At 41.2% G+C, this 24,562-nt stretch overlaps 1 protein-coding gene across 2 annotated transcripts in view; it reads right to left on the bottom strand.

Annotated features, from left to right (window-relative positions):
* Positions 1-24,562, bottom strand: part of TAGAP (T cell activation RhoGTPase activating protein) — a 65,170-nt gene that overhangs the window by 7,921 nt on the left and 32,687 nt on the right. The window contains exons 1-6 of one of the 2 annotated variants that reach the window (XM_089530114.1): positions 5,351-5,524; positions 4,630-4,714; positions 4,461-4,514; positions 2,809-2,875; positions 939-1,108; positions 103-264 (exon numbers count right to left, since the gene is read on the bottom strand). In XM_089530114.1, coding sequence (XP_089386240.1) covers positions 103-264; positions 939-1,108; positions 2,809-2,875; positions 4,461-4,514; positions 4,630-4,656 — 480 coding nt within the window. In that variant the 5' untranslated portion in view covers positions 4,657-4,714; positions 5,351-5,524. Of the gene's footprint in view, positions 1-102; positions 265-938; positions 1,109-2,808; positions 2,876-4,460; positions 4,515-4,629; positions 4,715-5,350; positions 5,525-24,562 lie in introns of those variants that run through there. The other variant, XM_089530113.1, reaches the window with a different exon arrangement.

Raw genomic sequence — 24,562 nt, 5'->3', positions numbered from 1 at the left:
CTTACTACAGGTGACCCTCTCAGTCAGCTGGTAGAACTGGCTCCACTAGAGAATCATCATAAAGTGGTCAGAAACCAAGTGAAGACACAAATACACACACACCTTAAAAACCACTGCTAACAAATGCACAGAGGCCTTTTCAAAGGCAACTTTCCCTCCAGAGTTTAACTCTTCTTTCAGCTCTTTGCGTAACTTCTCATTGGCAGCTTTCCGGAATATTCCTTCAGTGTGAGGTCCTTGCAGGAACAATATTGTAAGAATATCCTACATGAGTAAGAGAAGGAAAGAAAGGATATTTGCTACATTTCATTTTTGTAAGAAACAGAGATCTGAACACACTGACTGTCATACACTTTACTTTTTAGATGTATATCTCACATATTCAACACAGTGCTCAATGTGACTTGCAGCACTGCATTAAAATGCAGCAATACAAATCAACGATAAGCAACTGTAGCGATGATGATGAAGTGGGGAAGAAAAACAGTAAATACAATAAGAAGGAAGCTGATTTATGTCACCTGAGCAAAATTAACAGCTAGACAGGTCAAATACCTGTCTAAAAACTTCACAGGTGGAACTCCATCAGAGAGGAACTTGTTTGACTTATCTTAGCTATGTGGTGTTTGTCATTGCTTATTCCCCCCAAAAAAAAACATTCTTTTCCTGAGGCTCTGTATCCTTTCCCCTCTCCCAATTTGTGTCTCCAGATTTCACTAGAAACACCTTTGCCCTCTTCTAGATATCAGAACAATTGAAGCCCTATTGGGAAGTTAAGTTTTCCATTGATATGCAGTGTTAATTGTTTTGTTGGGAAATATATAGTCCAAATAATTTATCTCTTCTGAAATAAAGCTTAGCTTTGTGATGATTTTGCATAGCAGAAGCAGCAGGGACCATTTCTACAAAGTGAAAACAGCTCTCTACTGTTTGCTTACCTGTATTGGTTTGGGTAGCATATTTTCCTCATTGCAAACTATTGACAATGGCTGATCAAACAGGGAAGGCTTCAAGTCAGGTTCAAGCTGACCCAGAGTCTCTGATCCAGTGGTGATGCGTCTCAGCATGAAGGGCCAAGATATTACTTTCTTTCTTTTCTTATTACTTTCTGTTGAAACAAAAGAGAGTAGGGATATGTCTTTAATCAATGAGCAAAGCTATCATGAGACACATAGCTACTGACTGAATTATATAGAGTAGGAATGAGGAACTCTAGAACGAGCCATTTGGCCCGTACAGACATGCCAAAATAAAGCTGATTCAGGTCACTTTGGAGGTATGCTGTTTAAATGATGCATGTGTCCTAAGAAGCCAGAAGCTGTGCCAAAGCTGTGGTCCAGTGCTTAGGACTGGAGCATGGCTTTGGTGTGGCTTCTGGTCTCATAAAACGCATGCATCATTTTAACAGCATACCTCCAAAGTGACCCGAAGCAGCTTTATTTTGGCCTGTCTATACAGGCCCATTGTTTTTCTTCCATCTGCCCCCATGGGCTGCATCTACCTGAAAATTGGCTTCCACATGGCCAGAAGTGATTTGGCTTCTATTTTCAGCTGTTTGCAGCCAATTTGTGCTGGTTTGGAGGGGCCTCAGTGGGACTGAGGTATTTCCTTTTCCATTTTATCCCACTGATGGCTTTTTGCCAATTGGGGGAATTTTTTGCAAGCCCTTGGAGGAATTCAGTACTGCAAAAAATCTGCTTAGGGGCTACACCCAACCCATGGGCTGCAATTGCCTTACCCAATCTAGAGGAATATTAAACCCCCATAGAAATAATGGGACAAACAGCCAGGCTACCTGGGGAATTTTTAGAGCTAGACTCAAAAAGGTAAATTTTCCAATCTCTGATGCACTGAACACTGATGCCTTTCCCCCCACCAAACTGAGAATAAGCTGCATTGAAAACATTGGGACTAGTGAATAGTCAAGTGTAAGCTTAAACTGTGTGGCTTCTCTAGTATACTCTGTAATGCCCCCCTTTATTTATTTATTTATTTATTTATTTATTTATTTATTTTGCTGGATAATCACTTTTTAACAGTGTAGGCTGCTGACCATAGAGGAAATAACAGATCAACTGAACATATCTAAAGCAGTTTGCAAAACATTACTGCTTCATGTGAAAAATTTTGTGCATGAGAAAGAAAAATGTTTTTCCTCTGAAACATAGCTGAAATTTATGGCGAATCAGCATCCCAGAAGTGAGAGGGGGGATTCCTTAAGATGAATCCATGACCATTAAAAAGCCACAAAACCAACGTAATTGGGAAGTGCAGATATACAGCTTGCTTGCCCTTTGCTTTGCCCTAGAATGGTCTGCCTGTCAGACTTACTGACTAACCAAGAAGTAAATTTTTTTTATGAAAGATTGCCACAAGGGGAAAATCAAGAATGCTGTTTTTAAATGTAAATAAAATCTTAAGGAGCCGCATGCCAGCCTGCTGCTACCCAAGGGCACAGAAGGAGACCAGTATCAATTCCAGCAGGGCTGGATTGACCAGCCCCAGTGTCTAATACCAGTAGATTAGAACAGTTACCTAATGGACTGCAACTCCCAGAATCCTCCTTCCAGCCAACCAGGGCAGTAGGCTTTGGGATGGTTGGCGATTCTGGAATCTGTAGTCCAAAAGAATACCTTTTCTGATTTTGAACAGCTGTTCGCTTAACAAAGTAGAGTACATGCATCAGTGCTGGATCTGGCATGCTTTTGATTAATCTTGCACAATGAAACCCAGGAACCCAGTATTGACTTTGCAGAATTCCTTGTTCTCATATTTATTAAAGGACATAGTTTTCTTATGAAATCATACCAGACAGATGACAGAGCTCTTCTTCAGTGTCACATGGCATAAACAAGTGGCATTTCTTGATGTCAACCTGGAATAAACAACAATCAGCTGTCAAGAAGCCATTTAAAATTAATTCAGACAGCTTCTCCATGCAACACACATCTATAATAAGCTTGTAATGTGCATATTTCTTTTTAAAAGTGCAAATAAAAGGGAAAGGATAGAATGCTTCCTTCAAGAGAGCACAAATTCTCTTTAGCTGTGGGCTTGTAACTTCTGCAGAGCTGGTGATAAAGTATTATCAAATAGTGATAACAGTGTGTTTGGAAGTTGCATGCAATCCTGCTTTTGAAGAAATTACTTTTACTGATTTCTACTGAAAATACCTAATCCAAAAAAACCACATACCCACCCACCCACCCATCCATCCATGTATATGTTAGATCCAGACAAGTATGATTAAAATAAACCTACTGAAATCATTGGTTCAGTTCAGTCACAGCTATTCCAGTGAACCTGCTCTAAGCATGAGTAGAATCATAGATTTATAGAGTTGGCAAAGATCACAAGGGCCATTCAGTCCAACCCCCTGCCATGCAGGAACTCACAATGAAAGTACAATGAAAGTACCCCCGACAGATGGCCTTCCAGCCATCCTCCAAAGAAGGAGACTCCACCACTCTATGAGGGAGTGTGTTTCACTCTTGAGAGCTGTTTGGATCCAGTTCCATGAAATGAGTTCTAAAGGGGCTTTAAAGGGTTTTCCCCCTCCCAAACAATGCTCCCCAGAAAATTTCCCCAGAAATATCGCTGTATGGCAATTTTCTAATATAACAGAATTTCAAAAATTGTTAACAATTGGGGTAGTTGGGAGGGAAGTCAAAAACTCCACAGGATTAGCACAACCTCTTTGAGTGAACCTAAGCAGATACCTGGATCCCAGCCATACACCCAAGTAAGGCTATGAAATGATTCTTCACATCGGTAGAAACAGCCCCACTGAAATTAATGGGTCTTTGAAGCAGAAGGTGTTTAGAAATTGAGTGTTGTTGTGATCCAGGCTGTATGCAGCTTTATAGCTTGGTTCTATATCTCTGTACATATATCTGACAGGGTGGGGATTCTGGGAGTTTTCATCCAAAAATGAATATTTCTAAGGTCTAAATCTAAAAATCTTTTTTTAAAATCTAAAAAAAACCAAAACCAAAACATTTTTGTTTTAGCAAAAACCTCCTTAATTTCAGTAGCTCCCACATTAGTAAGCATAGCACTCCCTTTTCTACCTCCAGCATATTTCTTACACCTATTAAGATACTTAGCTGCAGATTACAGCTCAAGACTTGTCATGGAATTTTGACAAGCTTCTGTTTTCAAGCATGATTTTAACACATTAATGATTAAGTCACGGGTTCAGAACTACCTGAGCCACCTGAGGTACTTAAAAACAAACCAAGCAATAACTTGAACTATATGAGTAATGCTTCTGTTCCTCCCATCAATTGATATCAGCAGAGCTTTCACTGATGGTAAAATCAGAGCTGGACTTTTGTGATGCACACTACAATTCTGTGCATGTTGACTCCGAAATAAGGCCCATTGATTTCATTGGGGCTTATTCCCTTGTGAATATGCTCAGGAACAAAGAATCAACAAAGAGCCTGATATTTGCTTACCTCTGATCGGCATGCAATCAAAGTCTCCATATCGCTCACATTTAAGGTTTTGGGCTGCAAAACAAAGGCAGCGCATGGTTAGAATCCACTTCTTTTATATATGATAACATATTACAGTGTCCAGACAGAATAAAATATATTAGTTTAAACTACTACTACTACTACTTACTGCACTGCAGCTGCTTAGCACCTTCATCAGGAATTTAATTGATGCAACCTTGGTGATTTTTGCACTGTTGATTTCTCTTCTTTGCCTGATTAAGAATGAAAAGGCAAATATTAACAAGAGCTACCAAATGTTACAATTTTCTTTGCTGCAAACTCAAGATGGGTAAGTAAAGAAATTTCATCTGAGAGACAAAGGAGTCACTTGCCACGGGGTCTGCACATACTCATTTTCTCTCATTACTGCTTCTGGTTTTAAAACAGCACAAAGCCTATTTAACAGGGACAAAAGTTGACCAAACACAATGTACACCAAACCATCTTCAGCCTTCTTTACACCACTGCATAAATCATAATCATTCTAGTTAAAAGAACAGGTCCAAAATTCACTGTTCGACCACTCTTTATAGCAACATGTTATCAATATTTTAAGAAGTTGAAAAGATGGCCTGACTAACATAACACTAAACAGACAGTGTCTGCAAGATGATGGAAAACTCACAATGAAAAAGGAGCTAGGAATATACACTAGGAATGTGTAAAAGTTCCTGACAGTGTAAAAAAATAATAATCAAGCCTCATACTGGGCTTAAGCTCAATACAAATAGCCTCCATTTGCTGTACGGAACAGTTAAATTGAGCAGTGGATGCCTTGCCTTAAACATCTTACTGATACAATACAGAGTCAAACTAAGCTTTCACACATGTTTATTTTTCAAGCTTACCAGAAAATGATATCCAGCCAGAGTTTGTTCAAAAGGAGTGAACTTCAGAGCAAAGGAAAACCAGCATGACTGCCCACTGCCTGCAACTAATTTGCCAGAGAGAGTTGGAAAGACAGAGAGAGCTCCAGCCCAGCATGTACTGCATGCTAAATGAGCGTCAGTGGTGGAAGGACGCAGGTGGAAATTCACACTGTCATAGGAACAGGAAGAAGCATCATGGTCTGAATGCAGAACTTAGCACTCACTGGCAGATAACTAGTGCTCTGGTTTCCTCTTTCCTTTTAGGGCAGCTCTACTCTGTGTTTGGGTTTCCCTCCCACTATTTTTTTTTAAGTCCAGTGTTGTCACAGACAAAAAAACAATGGAACAGATGAGACGTCAAACAGGTAAAAGTTCCACCTTACGACAGGAATCTGGTGGGATGTGTGAAAAACATACAGCTGTGTAGGCTGGATGAATGCTAACCTAAAGGGCAATCTGGAGTTACAGACATCAACTTCTATACAAGCAGGGTTTGTCTTTGGGTGTACAAGTGTCCCTAAGATGTCACATTTCACCCCCAAATAAACCACAAGAGATCATGATAGATGAAAATAGGTCAGTGTCCTCTCTTTTAAAAAGCAATTGGAAGAAGCAGTAGGCATGTGGGAGGATAAATGGGGACCAAGGAGGACATTTTAGAAGTAAAACATGATTTATTACTCATACATTGATATCTCAGATACTTTTTTTTTAAAAAAAAATTGCTCCTGTTTGTGTTGCTTGTGACTAAAAAAAAATCAAAACAGGTATGATTTTTTAAAAAGATATCATTTGGGAAGCAACAGTGAAACACATGCAGAGTGCTCCTTTCCTCACGAGACCAGAACAGTTTTCAGATCTGGGCATCACAAACTTGGATAACCTGAGATGTTGACATATAAACATGAACATTCAGAAAATTGAACTGCAATGTGACTTTGTGGTTAAATAAGATGGTGTGTGTGTGTGTGTGTGTGTGTGTGTGTGTTAAGCCCTGGCTAGTCCTGCAAAATGCTAGAATACAGCAGCTGCTACAAGATCGCGTGGCAGGCAGGCAGCACCAGATGGGAGAGGAACAATAGTCACTAGGCTGGGAAGCAGCTTTTGGAGAAGGAAAATGGGGTTTATTGCAGCTGGCTGAGTGAGCATGCTCCCTGGAAAGTGGCAGGAGCTGCCAAAACCATTTTCACACCTCATGGAAGCAGATGCTGCTGGAAAAAAAATAACTCAGGCTGCAGACCTAAATAAAGTTACTAAGAAGTGTAATCAGCCCTATGTATCTATGGATTCTGCACCTACAGATTTAACCATCCACAACTGGAAAATATTTGTTTAATTAATTTTTTTTTTTTAAAAAAATCCACAAAGTCTCCATCCACATGGATATAAATAATCCAGTTTGACACCATTTTAAGTGCCATGGCTCAATGATATACAATTCTGGGAACTGCAGTTTTTGGGAGACACCGAGCCTTCTCTCTCAGAGAGCTCTGGTGCCACCACAAACAACAATTCCCAGAATTCCATAGCATTGAGCCATGGCACTTAAAGTGTTGTCAAGCTGCAGTGTGGATGCAGTCAATGAAACCTTGGTTTTGGCATGTTATATAAGGGACACCATTTTACTACACCATTGTATATAATGGGGCTTGAGTATGCACAAATTTTAATATTGATGGGGGATGGGGTCCTGAAGTCAGGCCCCAGTGGATACCAAGGGCCCAATGTAGAGTTAGCGACACTGCTTTCAGTGAGTTTTCCAAACAACAACAGCAACAACAACAAATACCAAGGTTTGGAGAGGTAGCCTTCTCCAAACCAGCTGTGTTGGCTCAATCCATCTGGACAGCATTGAAAAAAAGCTGCTACAAAAACATGGAGTACCATTTCCTTCATTCTCAGTTTCAGAATAATAATGTTGTGTGCCTTGAAGTCATTTCCAATTTACGACAACCCTAAGGCAAACCTATCGTCCATTGTTGAAATATCATTCCATGATATTCAAAGAGCAAACAAAGCCTTCCCTGTTTCATTGGACCTTGTTATGAAATCAAACAGTTAACATTTATTTAGAATAGTATTCCTATTTTGTGTTATAACCAGAGGCAGTGGCCATTTGATTCCTGGATGAGGAATTTCTTTTGGTGAGATCTGGACCAAGGTTGCATCCTAAATGCACTTACGTCTGAACACAATTGGACTTGTTTTGTTGTGAAGATGGTAAGGTTGTTAACTTATAAAGCCCCCTAAAGGTTGCAGTCATAAGCATACTTAGTTGTAATAATTACTAAGGAAGATCAAGGGCAAAGGATGGCTCACTGCTGAACATAAATAAGAAAACAAAAATAATGACCATGGATGATCTATGTAAATTCAACCTAGACAATGAGCAAATCAAAATAGTTAAAAGAGTTCCTGTACTTTGTATCAAACATTGATCAGAATGGAAGCTGCATCAAGAAATCAGAAGAAGTCTAGGAATGGGAAGGGCAATTATGGAATAACTGGACAAGATGCTAAAGGGTAAAGATATAAGTTTTCTGATCATCCAAGCTATCATATTCTCGTACATACATATGCAAAAGCCGGACAGTGAAGAATGTTGACAAAAAGAAAATCAACTAATTTGAGATGTGGTGCTGGAGAAGAGTGCTGAGGATACCATAGACAGCCAAAAACACAAACAATGAGTCCTAGAACTGATCAAGCCAGAACTCCCCCTAGAAACCAAGATGACAAAACTGTTGTCCTTTGGCCACATAATGAGAAGGCATAACTCATTAGAAAAGACTATACAGTCGGCTCTCCTTATCCATGGATTCTTTATCCATGAATTCAAGCATCCACAGCTTGAAAATATTCAAAAACAGTATAAATTCCAAATAGCAAGCCTTGTTTTTTTCATTTTATATTAGAGACATCATTTTCCTTTTCCATTATATTTGACAGGACTTGAGCATCCACAGATTTTGTTACCCACAGGGGGTCATGGAACCAAACCCCAACAGATAACAAGGGACCACTGTAATGCTAGGAAAGATAGAAGGTAGTAGAAAGTGAAGGGGCCTGCACACCACATGGATAGACTCAGTGAGGGAGATAACAGATTTGAATTTGCAGGACCTGAGCAGAGCCATGGAGAACGGGAGGTCTTTGGGATGTTTCATCTACAGGGTTGCCATGAATGGAGTCAACTCCAGGGCAGTTAACAACAACAAAAGCCCCACTGAACACAGTAGAATTTACTTCTGTAAAATCATTTATAGCATTTTGCCATTAGTCTGGATTGAACACATTTCAATGGGGGTGATCATTGGAGTGCTTTTGTAAATAAATTACATTATATATTGCAAATAAATTATGCACTTCAGCATCTTGTGAGGTTTCATCTCTGTGATTTTGGTATGTTCCAGTGCCTCACATCATCTTCCCCTCTGATGTGCACTGCTCCACTATGTGAAGTTCCTTCCAGCAAACTCCTACTCTGCTGGCCTCCCTCCCATGCATACTCAGCAGTGTGCTATGTCATAAGCTGCATTATGGCCCAAATGCTTTTGCAGCATTTAACAAAGCATGGCCAGTGCCCAAAGGCACCTGAATTTGATCCATGAATACCAAACAGCATAAGATAATACAATTATGAAATGCAAATCCAATAAAGATAAGCAAAAAAACAACATTGCCATGGTTGTTTATTTATTTGCTTAAAGTACCTCTGTATCACCTCCAAGCCCACAAGGACTTCCAAGGTGATGAACTAATAAAAAGCACATTAAGATACTCTTGAAAAACTCCTAAAAAGTAGTCTAAAAACCATTATTAGAATCTAGTTTTAAAACAGCAATTTTAAATACTGAATGCCAAGTGGAATAGCACTGTTCTGACTGCCTTTTGTTGTTGTTAACTTCCCTCAAGTCAATCTTGACTCATGGTGACTTGTGGATGAGACATCTCCAAGACTCCCTAGCCTTGAGTGCTCTACAAATTCATATCCATGACCTACGTAATAGAATCCATCCATCTAGCATAAAGCCTTTCTCTCTTTCTGCTACCCTCCACCTTTCCTAGCATTATTGTTTTTTCCAGTAAGTTGTCTCTTCTCATGATGTGACCAAAGTATGACAGTTTCAGTTTAGTCATGTTGGCCTCCAGGGAGATTTCTGGCTTGATTTGCTCTAGGATCCATATGTTTGTCTTTTTTGCTGTCTACGGAATCCTTAGCATTCTTCTCCAGCACCACATCTTAAATGATTTTCTTTCTGCTTTCTTTACTGTCCAGCTCTCATGTCCATACATGGTAACAGAGAATACAATGGCTTGTAGGATTCTAACTTTCATGCTCAGTTGTATATCTTTGCTCTTTAGGATCTTTTCTAATTCTCTCATAACTACCCTCCTCATTCTTAGTGTTTTTATGATTTCTAGACTGTAGTTCTCGTTCTGATCAATATTTGGACCCAGTTATGAGAATTTTTTTACTATTTCTATTTCCTCATTGCCTAGGTTGAATTTGTGCAGGTTCTCCATGAACATTATTTTGTTTTCTTTGCATTTAGCAGTTAGCCTGTCTTTGCACTTTCTTCCTTCATCTTCCTTAGTAGTTGTTCTACGTCTTTGATATTTTCTGCTAGTAATATGGTGTCACCTGAATATCTTACGATTGTTGATATTCCCTCCTCCTATTTTCACTCCTTCTCCTCCTGTGTCCAACCCTTGTTTTCATACAATATGTTCTGCATATAAGTTGAACAGATAGAGTGATAAGATGCAGCCTTGCCTGACCTCTTTGCCAATTGGGAACCATTCTATTTCTCTGTGTTCTGTTCTGACAGTAGCCTCTTGTCTTAAGCACAGATTCCTCACGAGGACTATCAGATGTGTTGACACTCCCATGTCTTTAAGAGCATTTCATATTTTTTCATGATCTATGCTGTCAAAGGCCTTGCTATAGTCTATAAAGCACATGCTGATTTTCTTTTGGAATTCCCTGTTATGCTCCATTAGCAATCTTATGTTTGCAATGTAGTCCCTAGTGCCTCTTCCTTCCCTGAACCTTGCTTGGACTTCTGGGATTTCTCTTTCCATTTATGGTTGGAGTCTGTGTTGCAAAATTTTGAGCATAATTTTGGCTGCCTGGTGGAAGCTTAAAAGAGCCGGGGCCAACTTAACGTCCTTGCATAGGGAGTTCCACAGTTGATGTGCTGCTACAGAGAAATTTCTGTTATATGTACTTATTAACCTAACTTCATGAGGTGTTGGGACATGCAACAGGAAACAGTAAGGAGACCTGCAACAGGACCTCCTCTGAAGATCTGTTTTCTAGCAGGATCTTTTGGGAGGAGGAGGCCTTTCAGATATCAGGGCTCCAAGTTGTTGAGGGCTTTGTAGGCCAATACCAGGAGCCAGTGTGGTGTAGTGGTTTGAATTCTGGGTTACAACTCTGGAAACTACTGTTCGAATCCCTGCTCAGCCATGGAAGCCCACTGGGCAAGTCACACTATCTCAACCTCAGAGAAAGGTACAGGCAAACCCCCTTTGAAGAAATTTTGCCAAGAAAACCCTGTTATAGGTTCACTTTAAAGTTTTCATAAGTTGGAAATAACTTGAAGGCACACAACAACAAACATGTTTTCATTGTAATTAGTTTTATTTTGTTTAAATATATTGTTTATATTTAGTATGACTTTATTAATATATTTGCTATGTTGCTTTTATGCTGTAAGATGCCTTTGGAAGAGTATGTTTATAAAATGGAGCAGATAAAATGCTTTCTCTTCATAGTTCTTATTTCAGCAATATCTTTGCAACATGTGAAAGTGAAATGCCACTCTTAACAATCCTGTGAATAAATGAAAACTTAGAAATATACACTATGTCATTGTGGAAAGAAGTCTATTCCTTAGTATGGACAGCTAAATTAAGTAAGAGCTGGGAGAATCAAAAGATAAGCCAGATTGCTGACATCCCTCCCCCCTTTCCCCCCTCACAAAGCATCTGCTTTACTTCTTTTGTGAAACCTCCAAATGGGAAAATCCCAACCACGGTAAATGTTTGCCGGTTTGTAAAGAGCTTTTAACCAACTTTTGAGGCACCCTGATGACCGTTGCAAACAGGGGTTACATATGAGACCAAATGGCAACAAATCTTTGTGTCAGTGTTATGCTAATGAGAAAACAGCAAAGGGGTAGTTTAGCCTGGCAGACAAAAGGATGCTGCTCAGGCACTGACACTTCAAAACCCACATACATATATAGTCCAGTAAAACAAGGAGGGTTCTGGACTGATGCCTCCAAATGTTCATATATAGTATGTATTCCAGCTTTGTAAGAGTTGGCAGAACAATGGTCTCCTGGGAAACAACAGAAACATTGACCAAACAAAAAGGCAGTTGTGTAAGCACAAGGGGAGAGCACAGGTTTCATTTTCTTTTCCTCTTTTTCCCCCCTCATGTTTTCGACTGCATAGCATGACAGCAGCTTTAAAGTACCAGCTGTATTGTTTTCATTACTCTTTATGTTGTCTCCTGGTCTCTCTGGTGGGGTCAGTGTTGCAGGCCTTTTCATGTATGAGAGGGATCTTTGTGGGACTATTTCCTGGGAGGGGGATACTAACAAATATTTCACAGAGTCCTCTGTGCTTATTACAGCTTATTGCTGTTCTCCACAATAGGTTCCCAGACTGGCACCATCCCAGACCCTGAGATTTCAGGGCCAAAAACTGAGACCAAGGGATAGACTTGCCATACCACCCAGATAGCTGGGTTTTACTTGGCTTCCAGGCATGGCAGCCAGTGCCCGTTTGCGCCATCATTTAATCTGGCTTCCAAGCTTACTTTTTTTCCTTTGTTAAACTATGTCCTTAGCCCTGTTGAAGCTGAGATATGGAGGGATATGTGGAGGCATGGTTCTCTCAAATTGTTCTTTAAGAAACAAGTCTATTCAGAAATTTCAGGTGTGAGAGGAATGAGAGAGAATGATGGGAGAAGCAGAGTAGAAGAAGCAAGGGAGGGTTGCACTTTAAGGGTGCAAGGTGAGGTGAAGGATATGGGGAGACAGGAGAGTGAGCTGTGCAAATGGATGAACACAAGAAACAGAGGAAGAGTACACCACCAGGGCAGGAGGTGAGGCAAGGGAGGGAGTCGGAGAGATGGGAGAGAGAGTAGTGTGAGCAACACAGTCCAAGAATCAAGGAAGGGGAGCATTGAGAGGGGCTAATGTGCAGGGAGTGAGTAGGAAGGAAGAGAGAGTTAAGTGAGGGAGGGAAGTCAAAGGAGACAAGGGAGGTTGAGAAGTACAGTGGCAAGGTGCAAGCAGTTAGAGACGTGGGCAATGCGGGTGCAAGATGCATGGGAGGGAGATGTTCTGCAACAAGCAGAGGGAAGAAGGGGGTGTAGGATCAGTTGTAATTGGTAACAATGGTAGGAAGGTTGAAATATAATGGCAAAAAGCAACAATTAATGTAGCTAATTTGCATAATTAGATTATAAATTAGAGTAATTTGTATAATTAAAATAAATTACATAATATGTGAATTAAATATCAGGAATTGGGGAGTAGAACAAGGCAACCTTACTGCAGGTTGACTCCCTCCCTTATGATGTCGCAGAGAAGAGTCCCTGGTGAAGTCATTAAAGTATCAACGCAGCACAGCACAGAGTAAGGAAGCCATTCAAACAGAAAACACCAAAGCCAACAAAGGCCAAACAAACAAACAAACAAAACCCACACATGTATACACACACCTTTTAAAACAACTCTCTTGCCCTGAGATTCTTTTTCTTGTCCCAAGGACTAGAGCCTTATTCCCACTTACTGAAAAATCCAATCTCGATCCGACCCAATCAGGATTTGAGGCTTTTCTCAGTGGGAGCGACCCCCTAGGAAAACCAAACCCTGAGATCTGGGACCTCAAGCCACATACTGATGTGCATTGCATAACTGATATTTTATCATTTTGTGATATAATTGTATTGAATGCTTTAAGAGAAAATCCAGCCACTGTTTAATTAACATGTACTAGTGAAAGTCCCTATTACTTTTGTGGGTTAAAACAATCCCTCTTCTACCCCATGAATGCAGTCCTGTTGACCTGTGCCCCATTTTAAAATATATTCCCCTTCTTGCCAGTCTGGGGAGTTGATGTGTATATCTGTTGTTTCCTTGGCACTGTTAAGGTTTCTTTCTTTGCTTGCTTTGTTGCTGCTTGGAAGCAGCATGAGTTATTAATGTCAAGAATTTTCTTCTGCACCTTTCCCGCATCACCAGCATTTTTTTTTCCTTGCAGTGTTTTTGATGTGTACCTGCAAAGCTCCTAGGATTTGTGAGCTTATTCTTACAGATTATGAGTGTTCACAGCAATGTATTTCTTTGGCACACATTGAAAAGCAGAGGGTTTTTTCATTATTAGTAATGCATACTCATTAGTGTCAGCAAGTAAAGATCAGAGCATATTTTTCTCTCCAAACCCTACCACCCCAGTCATCAGAGTTTAGATGTCCTGAAAAGTCAGCACATGGTTAGTTTTTAATTTATTATTACTATATTTTTTATTTCCAGGGAGGGGCAGGGGAGGCAGAGATGTTTGTGAGACCTACTGCCTCAAATGTCAAAATACCTTGCTTGGTTTTGCATACAGTGGCCCAGATCCTACATGGTTGTATGTAGCATAGGAGGTCTATATGCAGAACTCTACCAGAACTCGCTGTCATCAGCCTCAGGACTCACCATGTCACTGTGACAGGCCCTCACAAGGCCAATCCCTGTCTGATGGAGAGTTGGGAGGGAGGGATCAATCCCCATAGCCAGATGCAGACCAAGGACATCTACCAAGGTCCATTGGGGTGCTCTAGGAGTTTCTGCAAATCATGTCATTGGTTTCAACTGGCTATGGGTACATAGCCAGATGCTTCTCTGTTTTCTTCTGCTGTCCACTGGCAGCAGAATGTTTGTGAGAAGGAGGGTGCTGTGACACCAACATGGTGTGTCAGGGTGGTGGTTTAGGTCATGCGGACAGAGTAAGGTAATACCAACCTATGAAATGACCAGAAAGATACATTGGCAAGTATAAGGTGGAATTATGCTTGAACATGTCACTGACAGGACGCTGGCCTACTACTACTCTGCCTAAGGTAACAAAACGTCTTTGACTGGTTCTGTGAATGAAACTCAGTAGCCACAATGCAAGATAATCAGATGTGCTCATGCCACTGGGTTCAGTGGGCCTAACTTCACTTCACTCAGTATTAGATAATGATGTGTATATTTACTACTTAAAAAAATATTTTTTGTTAAAAAACAGGAGAATATATACATGTTACAGACAAGCGTACATCAAATTATATATAATTATCAATATTATATTAAATAAATATTAGATAATTGTGTTTATATTTGCAATGTTACTTGGTGTAACTCATTGGACAACTTATGCACATTCACTGAGAAAAAGCAGATTAAAATATTTTTAAAGTATGAAGTGCTCCTCATTCATCAAAATGTTGCTGACAAATAAGAAACTAATCTTTAAAGCAGATTGCGATCTGTGTATTGTGTTGCTGTTAGCAACGGCTCTTGTTCTATGTGGTTTTAAAACAGACCCCAACTTGGGACAGCTACCAGTATTTCAAATTGAAATGTCCTTGTATTAACCTTAAAAGGTTATTTTCCACACACAATATTGGATTTAATGGCAAATGATAAGTAGGGGAGCATTCTACCACTATATGCCCATATGTATAACCCTTAAGCTTTCTTCATTGTTTTTGATTTCCTGCATCATTCCTTCTATTCATGGTACTCAGACCTGAGTTCTCGTGTGTTATGTGCCTTCAAGTTGACTTTGACTTATGGAGGCCCCATCACAGGGTTTTCTTGGCAAGATTTGTTCAGAAGGAGCTTGCCGTTACTTTCTTTTGAGGTGGAGATAGGGTGATTTGCTCAACGTCACCCAGTAGGTTTCCATGGCTGAGTGGGGATTTGAAATTGGTCTCCCAGAACCCTCAAACCACTGCACCATGCTGGCTCTTTCAGACCTCAGTACTGCTGCTTATATAGCCACTTATATAGCCAAAACAGCAACATAAACACACAAGACAGAGATAGTAACAAGAAACTTTAGAGGATAAAAACAAATTGGGAAGAAGATGACTCAGAATAATCCAATAAGGAATGAACAGGCTAATGACATGGCATGCTAATAATAATAATAATAATAATAATAATAATAATAATAGATTTCTTTCTAGCCTGCCCTATCACAAAGAATCTGGGCGAATTACAACAATAAAATACATCCAGGTTACAATAAAATCCAAAAAAGAAAAAAAAAATCAATCCTTATGCCCACCCCATAATCTCAATGCTAAAACAGGATTAAACAATCATAATATAAAAACAGTAGAACAATAAAAACATTCGATTAAAATTTGGAGGAAAATAGGCAGATGAGGAGGCATTTTCGTAGTTGTGATCATGTTCATGTCAAGTTCGTATCCAGATCTCTATATCCATATCTCTATATCTCAATATCTGGGGAGGGGTAACTAAGTTGGAAAGGCCTGTCGGAAGAGATCCATCTTGAGTGCTTTCTTAAAAGCTGTTAGAGTAGAAATGTGGCGAATCTCCTCCGGCAGGTTGTTCCATAGCTTTGGAGCAGCAGTAGAAAAGGCCCCCTGGGAAATTGATATCAGCCTAGATCTTTTTGGCTGTAATAAATTCTTCTCAGAGGACCTTAGTGTGCGGGACGGACAGTAGGGAAGAAGGCATTTCTTCAAGTATTCTGGACCCAAGCCATGTACTAATGAACTGTTATGGTGGCTGATGTGGGGTAGAAGTAGATGGAGTATGCTTCAGGAAGGTATTGCACACGCAGAGACATTTTATTGCATGTCCCATCTATTTTAACTTAAAATTCCAGGCATCAACATTTTTCAGTCCATCCATCTACAGAAGTAGGGAGAAAAACTATGGAAAATATTAGTTCTTCCAAAACGCAGAATGCCCATGACAGTAGTTAGCCAGAAATACAGCTCATCTTACCAATTTAGCCTGTTAGAAAACATTACAATGAGTTGAAATAAAAGAGAAAAGTAAAAGATCTTGAGGTATGGGCATAGGCATAGGTGATGGCAAATGGGGTTCATGCACAGAGATGCTCTTCCCTGATGATTGTAGATTACCAGTTGAGAGACAATCTACCCATTTCAGTGGCTGAAAACTATGAAGCCTTGTGATGAGGAGTGCAGTGTGCATATGTGGCTCCAGGATTGGCAGGGTTGGCATTATCATTAGGGATGCAATCATTCTCAGGTGGCAGATGTTGGAGGACTGCAGTACAGTTCCCAACTTCTTGGGACCCCTTGTCATGCTGTAGTGAGGTGGATACAGGTGAGGAGAGAGCTAGAGGGGCTAATGGGGACCAGGTGGAAAGAGAAGAGGAAGTAAGAAGGAAGGAGGGGCCAGAGGCGGGGGGAAAAGAAGGGCAGGAGGAGGAGCAAAGAGGAACCTCAGAGGATATAAGAGGAGAGGGGCAGAGAAGCGCGGGGAGAGTGGGACGACGCGGAAGAGGAGACCGGGAAGTGGCGGCCGCGAAAGGGACAGAAATAGTAAAAAGGAGCCCGCAGCGGCACGGGATCCCGGCCCCTCTCCAAAGACGCTCAGGAGGACGAGGAAGAGGGCCGCACGAGGAGGTAGTGTTGCGAAACCCCCAGGAAGAAGGGGACTTTACTCTGCAAGACCTAGAGGGGTGGAAACCAGCAAGTAAGGGAAGTCTGGAAGGACAGTGGTGGGACTGTAAAGGAGAGAGGTGGGAAGCAGGACCGGTTCCTAAAGAGCGTGAAAAGGCTGAGGTGGAACCCTTAGAGAAACATTCGGGTGGAAGACGGAATTGCCCTGGAGAAAACAGGCCCAGCTCCCAATAGAGACTCCAGCCCTGAAGAAGTCTATCTTTAGGATAGGCAAGGGTTTGGGACTGTGACTTTGAGTTGTTGTGAAGTTGTTATGGTGAAGGGAAATTCATATTAAAGTTTCTGTTGTTGCTGCACGAGTAGTGTAAGTTTGTTTCCCACGAGGACTACTGTGTGTTTAGGACACGTGCTTCCTCCCAACATGCAACCAGCCCCGCCCACACATGCCCTCCATTGGAGAACATAAATGTGTGCCCCACAGAGGTCCATAAAGTAGCCTGCTCTTCTCAGTGACAGAACAAGATATTGTCCCATGGCCATTGTTCAACTGACACACATGAATAAGAGGAGCTCTTGCCTCAGGAAGCAAAATCTCATGTCTTAAAATGAAAATCTAATTCTTTTTTTTGTGTGTGTGTCCTGGTGGCTTGTGGGAAAGCATATCTAAATCAAATTATAATTCATGGGTAATCAACTTCATTGTGGGCAGGGGCCATATTTTTCCTCCACACTCCCTAGAAGGTTGCATGATGTGACTTTGACATCCTGGAAGGAAGTGGGATCTTAAAATTTCCAGATTCATTTTCAACCCAAAATTGGTTCTTTTTTTTTTTTTAAACCAAACACACACTTTTGGGTTTCTTAGAGGATGGAGTGGGGCAAGTGTTCTAAATTTTAAAACCATTTCCTCTTCTGAAACAATGTTTGTTTCATGGTCTGAAATCTTTGATAGGCTCCACAGGCATCCTAAGGGGCTTATGGGGTAGGGGGTTTGTGGGCTAAACCTCCACTCTATCATACAATCATCGAGCTGGAAGGGACCACAAGGGCCATCTAATCCAACCCACTGCCCTGTTTGATATTTGCATAGAGCAGAAATGGCTCACACCATCAAACTCTTTTGGTCTGAAACCTGCCACTGCGCCATTACTACTCCTAAGAGAAAACAAGTCTCAAGAGGACTAAATGATTTCTGAGGATTTATGGACAGAGCACATTATGTTGTATTGGGGTTCTTCCCTCTGCTTTTTCTCCAGAGTAAAACTGGACATTTATTTAAAAATGGGACTAATATCACAAATTGCTCGTTTCCAGCAGATCAGGCAAGAAAATTTCACCATTTATTATAGAACATAGCAAAATACAGCACCCCCAAAGATGGTATGTTAGCTCAGACTTGGATGTTCAAAGAATCCAGCATCACAAGTTGACCTACAAATGTGGATAATCTGTCATGGGTTGAACACAGTAACCCTCTCTATATCACTTCAGTCTGCATTTTATCACTATAGTCTGCACATGCAAGTGAAGAACATTCAAGAGTTGACCAATAACTGACAAGAAATAAGAGATGTAGATATTTATATCAGTGTTTTTAGCTTTTATTCTGTAATGTCCTACATTTTTTGAACATCCTACATTTTACAGTGCCTTGTCCATCTTTGCACATGATATCTGGTCACCCTTCCTTAGGGGAGGTAACACCACTGTTTCCCAAGCACCTGCCTTTTGGCAGAAAGGGGCTATGACATTCACCTATATGCCTTTAAAATGATGGAGCTCAGTAGAAGAGGTGATGTGAGTGGGGCAAGGCTCAGTGGAGGAGAAAGGATCCGTTTCAGATTTCTTTTAAAATTTAAAAGTTTAAAAGTTTAATTTTTTAAAAAAATTGTTTACATTTTTCTTTAAAAACATCACATCTTATGAAATTTTCACCTGAGCCACATAAAAGTATGAACACGTAAATACATTTAGGCTGTGCATATGATGTTATATAAAGGTACAGCGCGCCCGCGCCATACGCGGGTGTGCCATACGCAGCCTTGAGCATATGCGCTCAAGCCGCGGGGCACGCGCAGGGCACAAGGGGCGGCGCGTCCCATTCAATTGAATGGGCGCCCGCGCCCGTTGCGCCCCGTGCGCGCCCGCGCCCGTTGCGCCCCGTGCGCGCCCGTGCCCGTTGCGCCCCGTGCGCGCCCGCGCCCGTTGCGCCCCGTGCGCGCCCGCGCCGCCGCACCACCACGCACGAGCCCCATTGTTTCCAATGGGGCTCGAGCATAGGCGGAATTCACCTTACGCGGAGGGATCCGGAACGGATCCCCCGCGTAAGGCGAGGACGGACTGTATAATTTTAATTTTATTAGTTGTTTATATCACAGGCCCGATTTAAATGGGCCTTTTAGTACGTCCTGATGACGTACTAGGGTTGCCCAGGAGTGTAGTTTTTAGACGCTCCCTAACCCTAGTATGGTGCCAGGACGTCAAAATGATGGCACCTTGTACATATGGGCGCCACCATTTTGACGTGATGGATGCCTAGTGTCCGGACGTCTTGGCGCCTTCATTATGCCGCAAGTGCGCCATTGGTGCCTTGAGTCATCATAATGGCGCCGCAGAAAGAAGCCACTTTTTGTGGCTTCTTTTTGTTGCACGAGGGAGCTGGGCGGTTTGTCTACTGCCACTCTCTCATGCAACAAACGAGGGTGGCGGAAGACCGCCCTTTTTGGGCGGTCTGTATCCCGACAGAGTTATTGTCATTACATTCGGTGATATACAGGAATTACAATTTATAGTAATATTAATACAAAAAATTACTAAGGAGTCTGTATGGTGTAGTATGGGAAGAGGTCAAGAAGGGTGATATCATGAGTTACCCGCACTGGGTGACACCAGCCCTAGTGACGCCACATCCCAGAACTTCTCTTAACATTCCTGGCAGTAAAATATATTACTAACAAAGTTAATAGCAGACCATTTGTTTCCCTTTCATGACACGCAAAATCTTTTGCCTGAAGATCACTCTGCTTAATTGAAGGGCCAGCCTTAGTGTTCAGTTTCACCAGTTTGCCTTCCTTTATCTTTATTCTATTAACTAAATAACAGTTTTGGGAGCACATGTTTCTTAACCACTTGTATGCATTAAGAACTGAAGAAGGACATAGTATATAATAAGTACACTGTATAACCATTTTTGTGTGACAGTTTCCCTATTCATTACATCTAGCCTGAGTTTACTTGTCTAAAAAAGATTTGCTTACTGAAAAATTGTTGTTTTTTTTTCAGTTGTATGTTTCCTTTTAAAGAGTAATTTTGGCTTTTCCTCACCCTTCATTTATCAGATAAATAAATTAAATTGAGGCCATTTTCTCTGAGAACACTGACAGCATGTGGTCACTCGCTTACAAACAGCCTTATTTGGTAGCTGCTCAAGACTTCCCCTAAGAAAAGTCTTTTGCTCAGTGATCCAAAACCTTAAGAAGTATTTGGGAGTCCATAAATAAGATCAAGTATCATTTTAAAGGTGATTTGAGTGTCAGTTCCAATTTACATCTCCCAAACATCATGGTTTAGGGACCGTGAAATAGTATTTTATTTTAACCTACTGAATAAATAATTCAGCTGCAGTGTTATACTCTCATGCAAAATAGAGACTGGAATACAAGGACATTCAAATAACAAAAGACATGTCGGCTTAGCATATCGTGTTAAGGGCTTTCCATCTCCAGTCAAGGTCCAAAAAAATGTCAGGAAACTGCAGCTGCTAAGAGGTCATGCTTTAACAGGAATGTTCTTTAGGCAATATGGAAATGGCATGGTATACTGTCTTGTGATTAGTTCTAGCTCCATTACTATCTTGGAACTGTATTGCTGGCACCACAAAGTGGTGGGCCTAAATCTCAGATTTGTCTATTCATAGGCTTCATGGCTTCTTATGTTGGCTGAGCACTATTCAGTCAGCACCATCAATGCCTCATCCCTACTCCAGACTAGCACCTGCATGTTATTATTTGCTACATAGAAAAGGCCAAATCTGTCTGCATGAAATTGTCTATTCCTTTTCTGCCCATTTCTCTGAGGCATAGGCGGGATACAAACCGCCATATAGTACATATTGTATACGTACTAGGGTTAGGAAGGGGCGGTGCTTCCACACACCCCTAACCCTAGTACGTATACAATACGTACAAGATGGCGGTGCCCCTTCCATATGGGCGCCGCCATCTTTATGTACTGAACGCATAGCGTCCAGACGTGTCGCGGCGCTAATGACGTCACGAATGCGCCCTTGGCGCTTCACAACGTCATCAGTGCGCCGCGGAAAGAAGCTCCAAAATGGAGCTTCTTTTTTGCTCCGCGCGGGAGCTGCGCAGTTTGGCTGCTGCAGCTCCCGCGCAGAGCAAATGGTGCCAGCGGGGGAACGCCACAAAGCGGCGGTTTGTATCCCGCCATACATTTTCCCAAGTATGTGCCATTTTTTGCAGGCAGCACTGCTTAACCTAATTCTCTCTCTCTCTCTCTCTCTCTCTCTCTCAAATGCCAAAACAATGTCAGCTATAGGGCTCCATGAGTAAAAAAACAGCAATATAGAGTCAACCAATACTCAAAAGTGTAAAAGTTTTTGTCATATCTAGAACACTTCAACAGCCTTGTAACCCCCCCAAATGGAAGGCAGCTTCCAAGTGCTGGAATATGTCCCACCCCACCCCTTTAATTCCTAGTTTTTGTGACAGGTGCATGGGCAGCATCTATCAGTAGTTTTCCTGCTGGGAGAAGATAGCAGCCATCACTGTTCCAGACCTACAGCAAGTATGAGTACAGCTGGTGGAGAGCAAGCAGAATTATGTCCTTTCTTCTTGTTGTGGAAGAACAGGCAGAAACTACCTGTACTTAGTCCACCCTCCCCAATTATTAAATGGCAGCGAGAGCATGCACTGGCACTCAGAAGCCACACTCTGGGGACCAGAAGGGCTAGCCACACAGAACTGTGCTGGTGGAGCATTACCTTCTGTAAGTACAATATAGGATCATGCCCTATTATCCTAAATAATACACACATTTTTGTGTGTATTCTTTCTGTGAGACTGGAAGCTGCAAATACTGAAGGATAACCATGTTTTGGTCTGTCTATTGTCTTAGAAAGTGTGAATTAGGCAGGTTTGCATTCATATTCAATGTATAATTGAATAACTTCCATTCCTAACTGGGGATATTCTTTGAAGAGACAAAGAAATATATGCACATACACTTTACACAGTCAGAGAAGGTTCCAGGGGATTTGTGGGAAACACAGAGGGCTTTAGCAGACAAAATATTCTTCTATAGGAGCAGATGGTGTCTGCAAATCATAACTTGCCCTGCTCTCTTCTAATTTAGCATCTTAGTGCATCAACACATTTACTATTTGGTTGAGAGAGAGAGAGAGAGAGAGAGAGAGAGAGAGAGAGAGAGAGAGAAAGAGCACATAAGCAAACTCAAGGCTTTAAATGGGAATTTCATGCAAAAGAAAGGTGGGATAAATAGGATTGATTTCTGGAGAAAAAAGTGGAAGCCAAAGGGTATGTTTGTGATATTGAGTATGCTGAAAATATACTTGGATAATCCATGGGAACCAATGTGCTGTAATGGTTCAGAGTGATGGAACAAAGAGAATGAAGTTTAAATTTTCATTCGGGTATGACTCTCACTAGATGACTTTGATCCAGTCACCATCATTACCTGCCTCACATAGCTATTGTGAGAATAAAATGTGGTAGAACCATACACATGAATTTAAGCTACTTGTAAGTAAGGTGGGAAGAAGCAAGTATTTCATTGCTACAATGATTTTGAAATCTGATTTTTGATGAAGTATACATTTTTAAATGGTGTGAACTATGGGATTAGGAAGTGTGGCATACCTTACTGAAACAATGACCAATGAGAAAATACTGCATGTTATTCATTAGGGGTCTGAACAAATATAAATTAGGATTTTCTTTATTTGTTTCACAGAGGCTACTTGGTTCAGTGAGTTTCTCTTAGAACATAAACAGGGAGAACTAGTTACTTTGGAAGGTCCACAGCGACAGAATTTTACTATGTAGCAGTGGCTTCAGTTCTTATTTGTAATAAGTAAAAATTATACTGACAAATTGGACTGGATTCCCTCTTAATTATGTTTAAAAGAGGCCGATGGAAATAAATGGGACTTAAAAGTAGTAATGACTAACTTGTTTACTATAATACAGTGTCTGCTGTAAGCAGGACCAAGGTTAGATACAACCCATTGTTTCCACCTTTTCTTTTCTTGAAAATGTAATACAGTCGGCCCTTCTTATACACGGATTTTTTTATACACGGATTAAAGTATACACGGTTTGAAAATGTTCCAAAAAAGTATAAATTTACCTTGATTTTCCATTTTTTTTTATAAGGGACACCATTTTGCTATGTCATTATATTTAATGGGACTTGAGCATACACGGATTTTGTTATACATGGGGGATCTTGGAACCAAACCCCAGCGTATAACAAGGGTCCACTGTACTTTCTTTTACTTGCTGTTTATATTAAATTCCAATTTCTCTTCCAAAAACTTTATTTCACATCTATCATATCTTAGGCGGGTTACAGACCGCCATTTAGTACATATTCTATATGTACTAGGGTTAGGAAGGGGCGGTGCTTCCGCACCCCCCCAACCCTAGTACGTATAGAATACGTACAAGATGGCAGCGCCCTGTTCATACGGGCGCCGCCATCTTTACGTATCGGACGCTCTGCGTCCGAAAGTGTCGCGGCGCTAATGACATCGCGAATGCGCCCCGGCACCTCGCGACGTCATTAGGGCGCCGCAAGAAGAAGCTCCATTTTGGAGCTTCTTTTTTGCTCCGTAACGGAGCTGCGCAGTTTGGCTGCGACAGCTCCCTTACGGAGCAAACGGCGGCGGCGGCAGACCGCCTCAAAGCGGCGGTCTATAACCCGCACTAGTTTTGTTGGTTTCCATTTCTGTTTTGAGTTTACTATTGTTTTCACTGGAAATCATCCAGTTTCCTTTTAAGTTCTTCTCATCTTTGTCTACCAATTTTTCTCATTAAAATGTTTCAACAGAGGGCTGGGCCACACCCTTCTCCAGCACACAGCTGTTGCTGGAAGGTGATCAATTCTCCTGGATTCTGGCCTGAAAGTTACAGACTGCCAAAATAAAGCTGCTTCGGGTCTCTTTGGAGGTATGCTGTTTAAATGATGCATGCATCCTAAGAATCCGGAAGCTGCACCAAACCTGCACTCCAGTGCTTAGGAATGGTGTGTAGCTTTGGCGCGACCTCCAGACTCTTAGGATCATTTAAATAGCATACCTCCAAAGAGACCTGAAGCAGCTTTATTTTGGCAGTCTGTAACAGGCCTTAGGTGTTTGCAGATGCTTTTAGGTTTTCCCTGTATCATCATTCGGCCCTATATTGGGGGAAAGGCGGCATATAAATCCCACTAGTTTATCAATCAATCATTATTTATGAGAAAACATAAAT

The sequence above is a fragment of the Sceloporus occidentalis genome, unplaced genomic scaffold (assembly GCF_023333645.1).
Source record: "Sceloporus occidentalis isolate IW3139 unplaced genomic scaffold, rSceOcc1.0.p SCAF_6, whole genome shotgun sequence".
NCBI classification, from domain to species: Eukaryota; Metazoa; Chordata; class Lepidosauria; order Squamata; family Phrynosomatidae; genus Sceloporus; species Sceloporus occidentalis.
The sequence above is the reverse complement of the archived record's forward strand: the minus strand, read 5'-3'. Positions and strand labels throughout refer to the sequence as shown.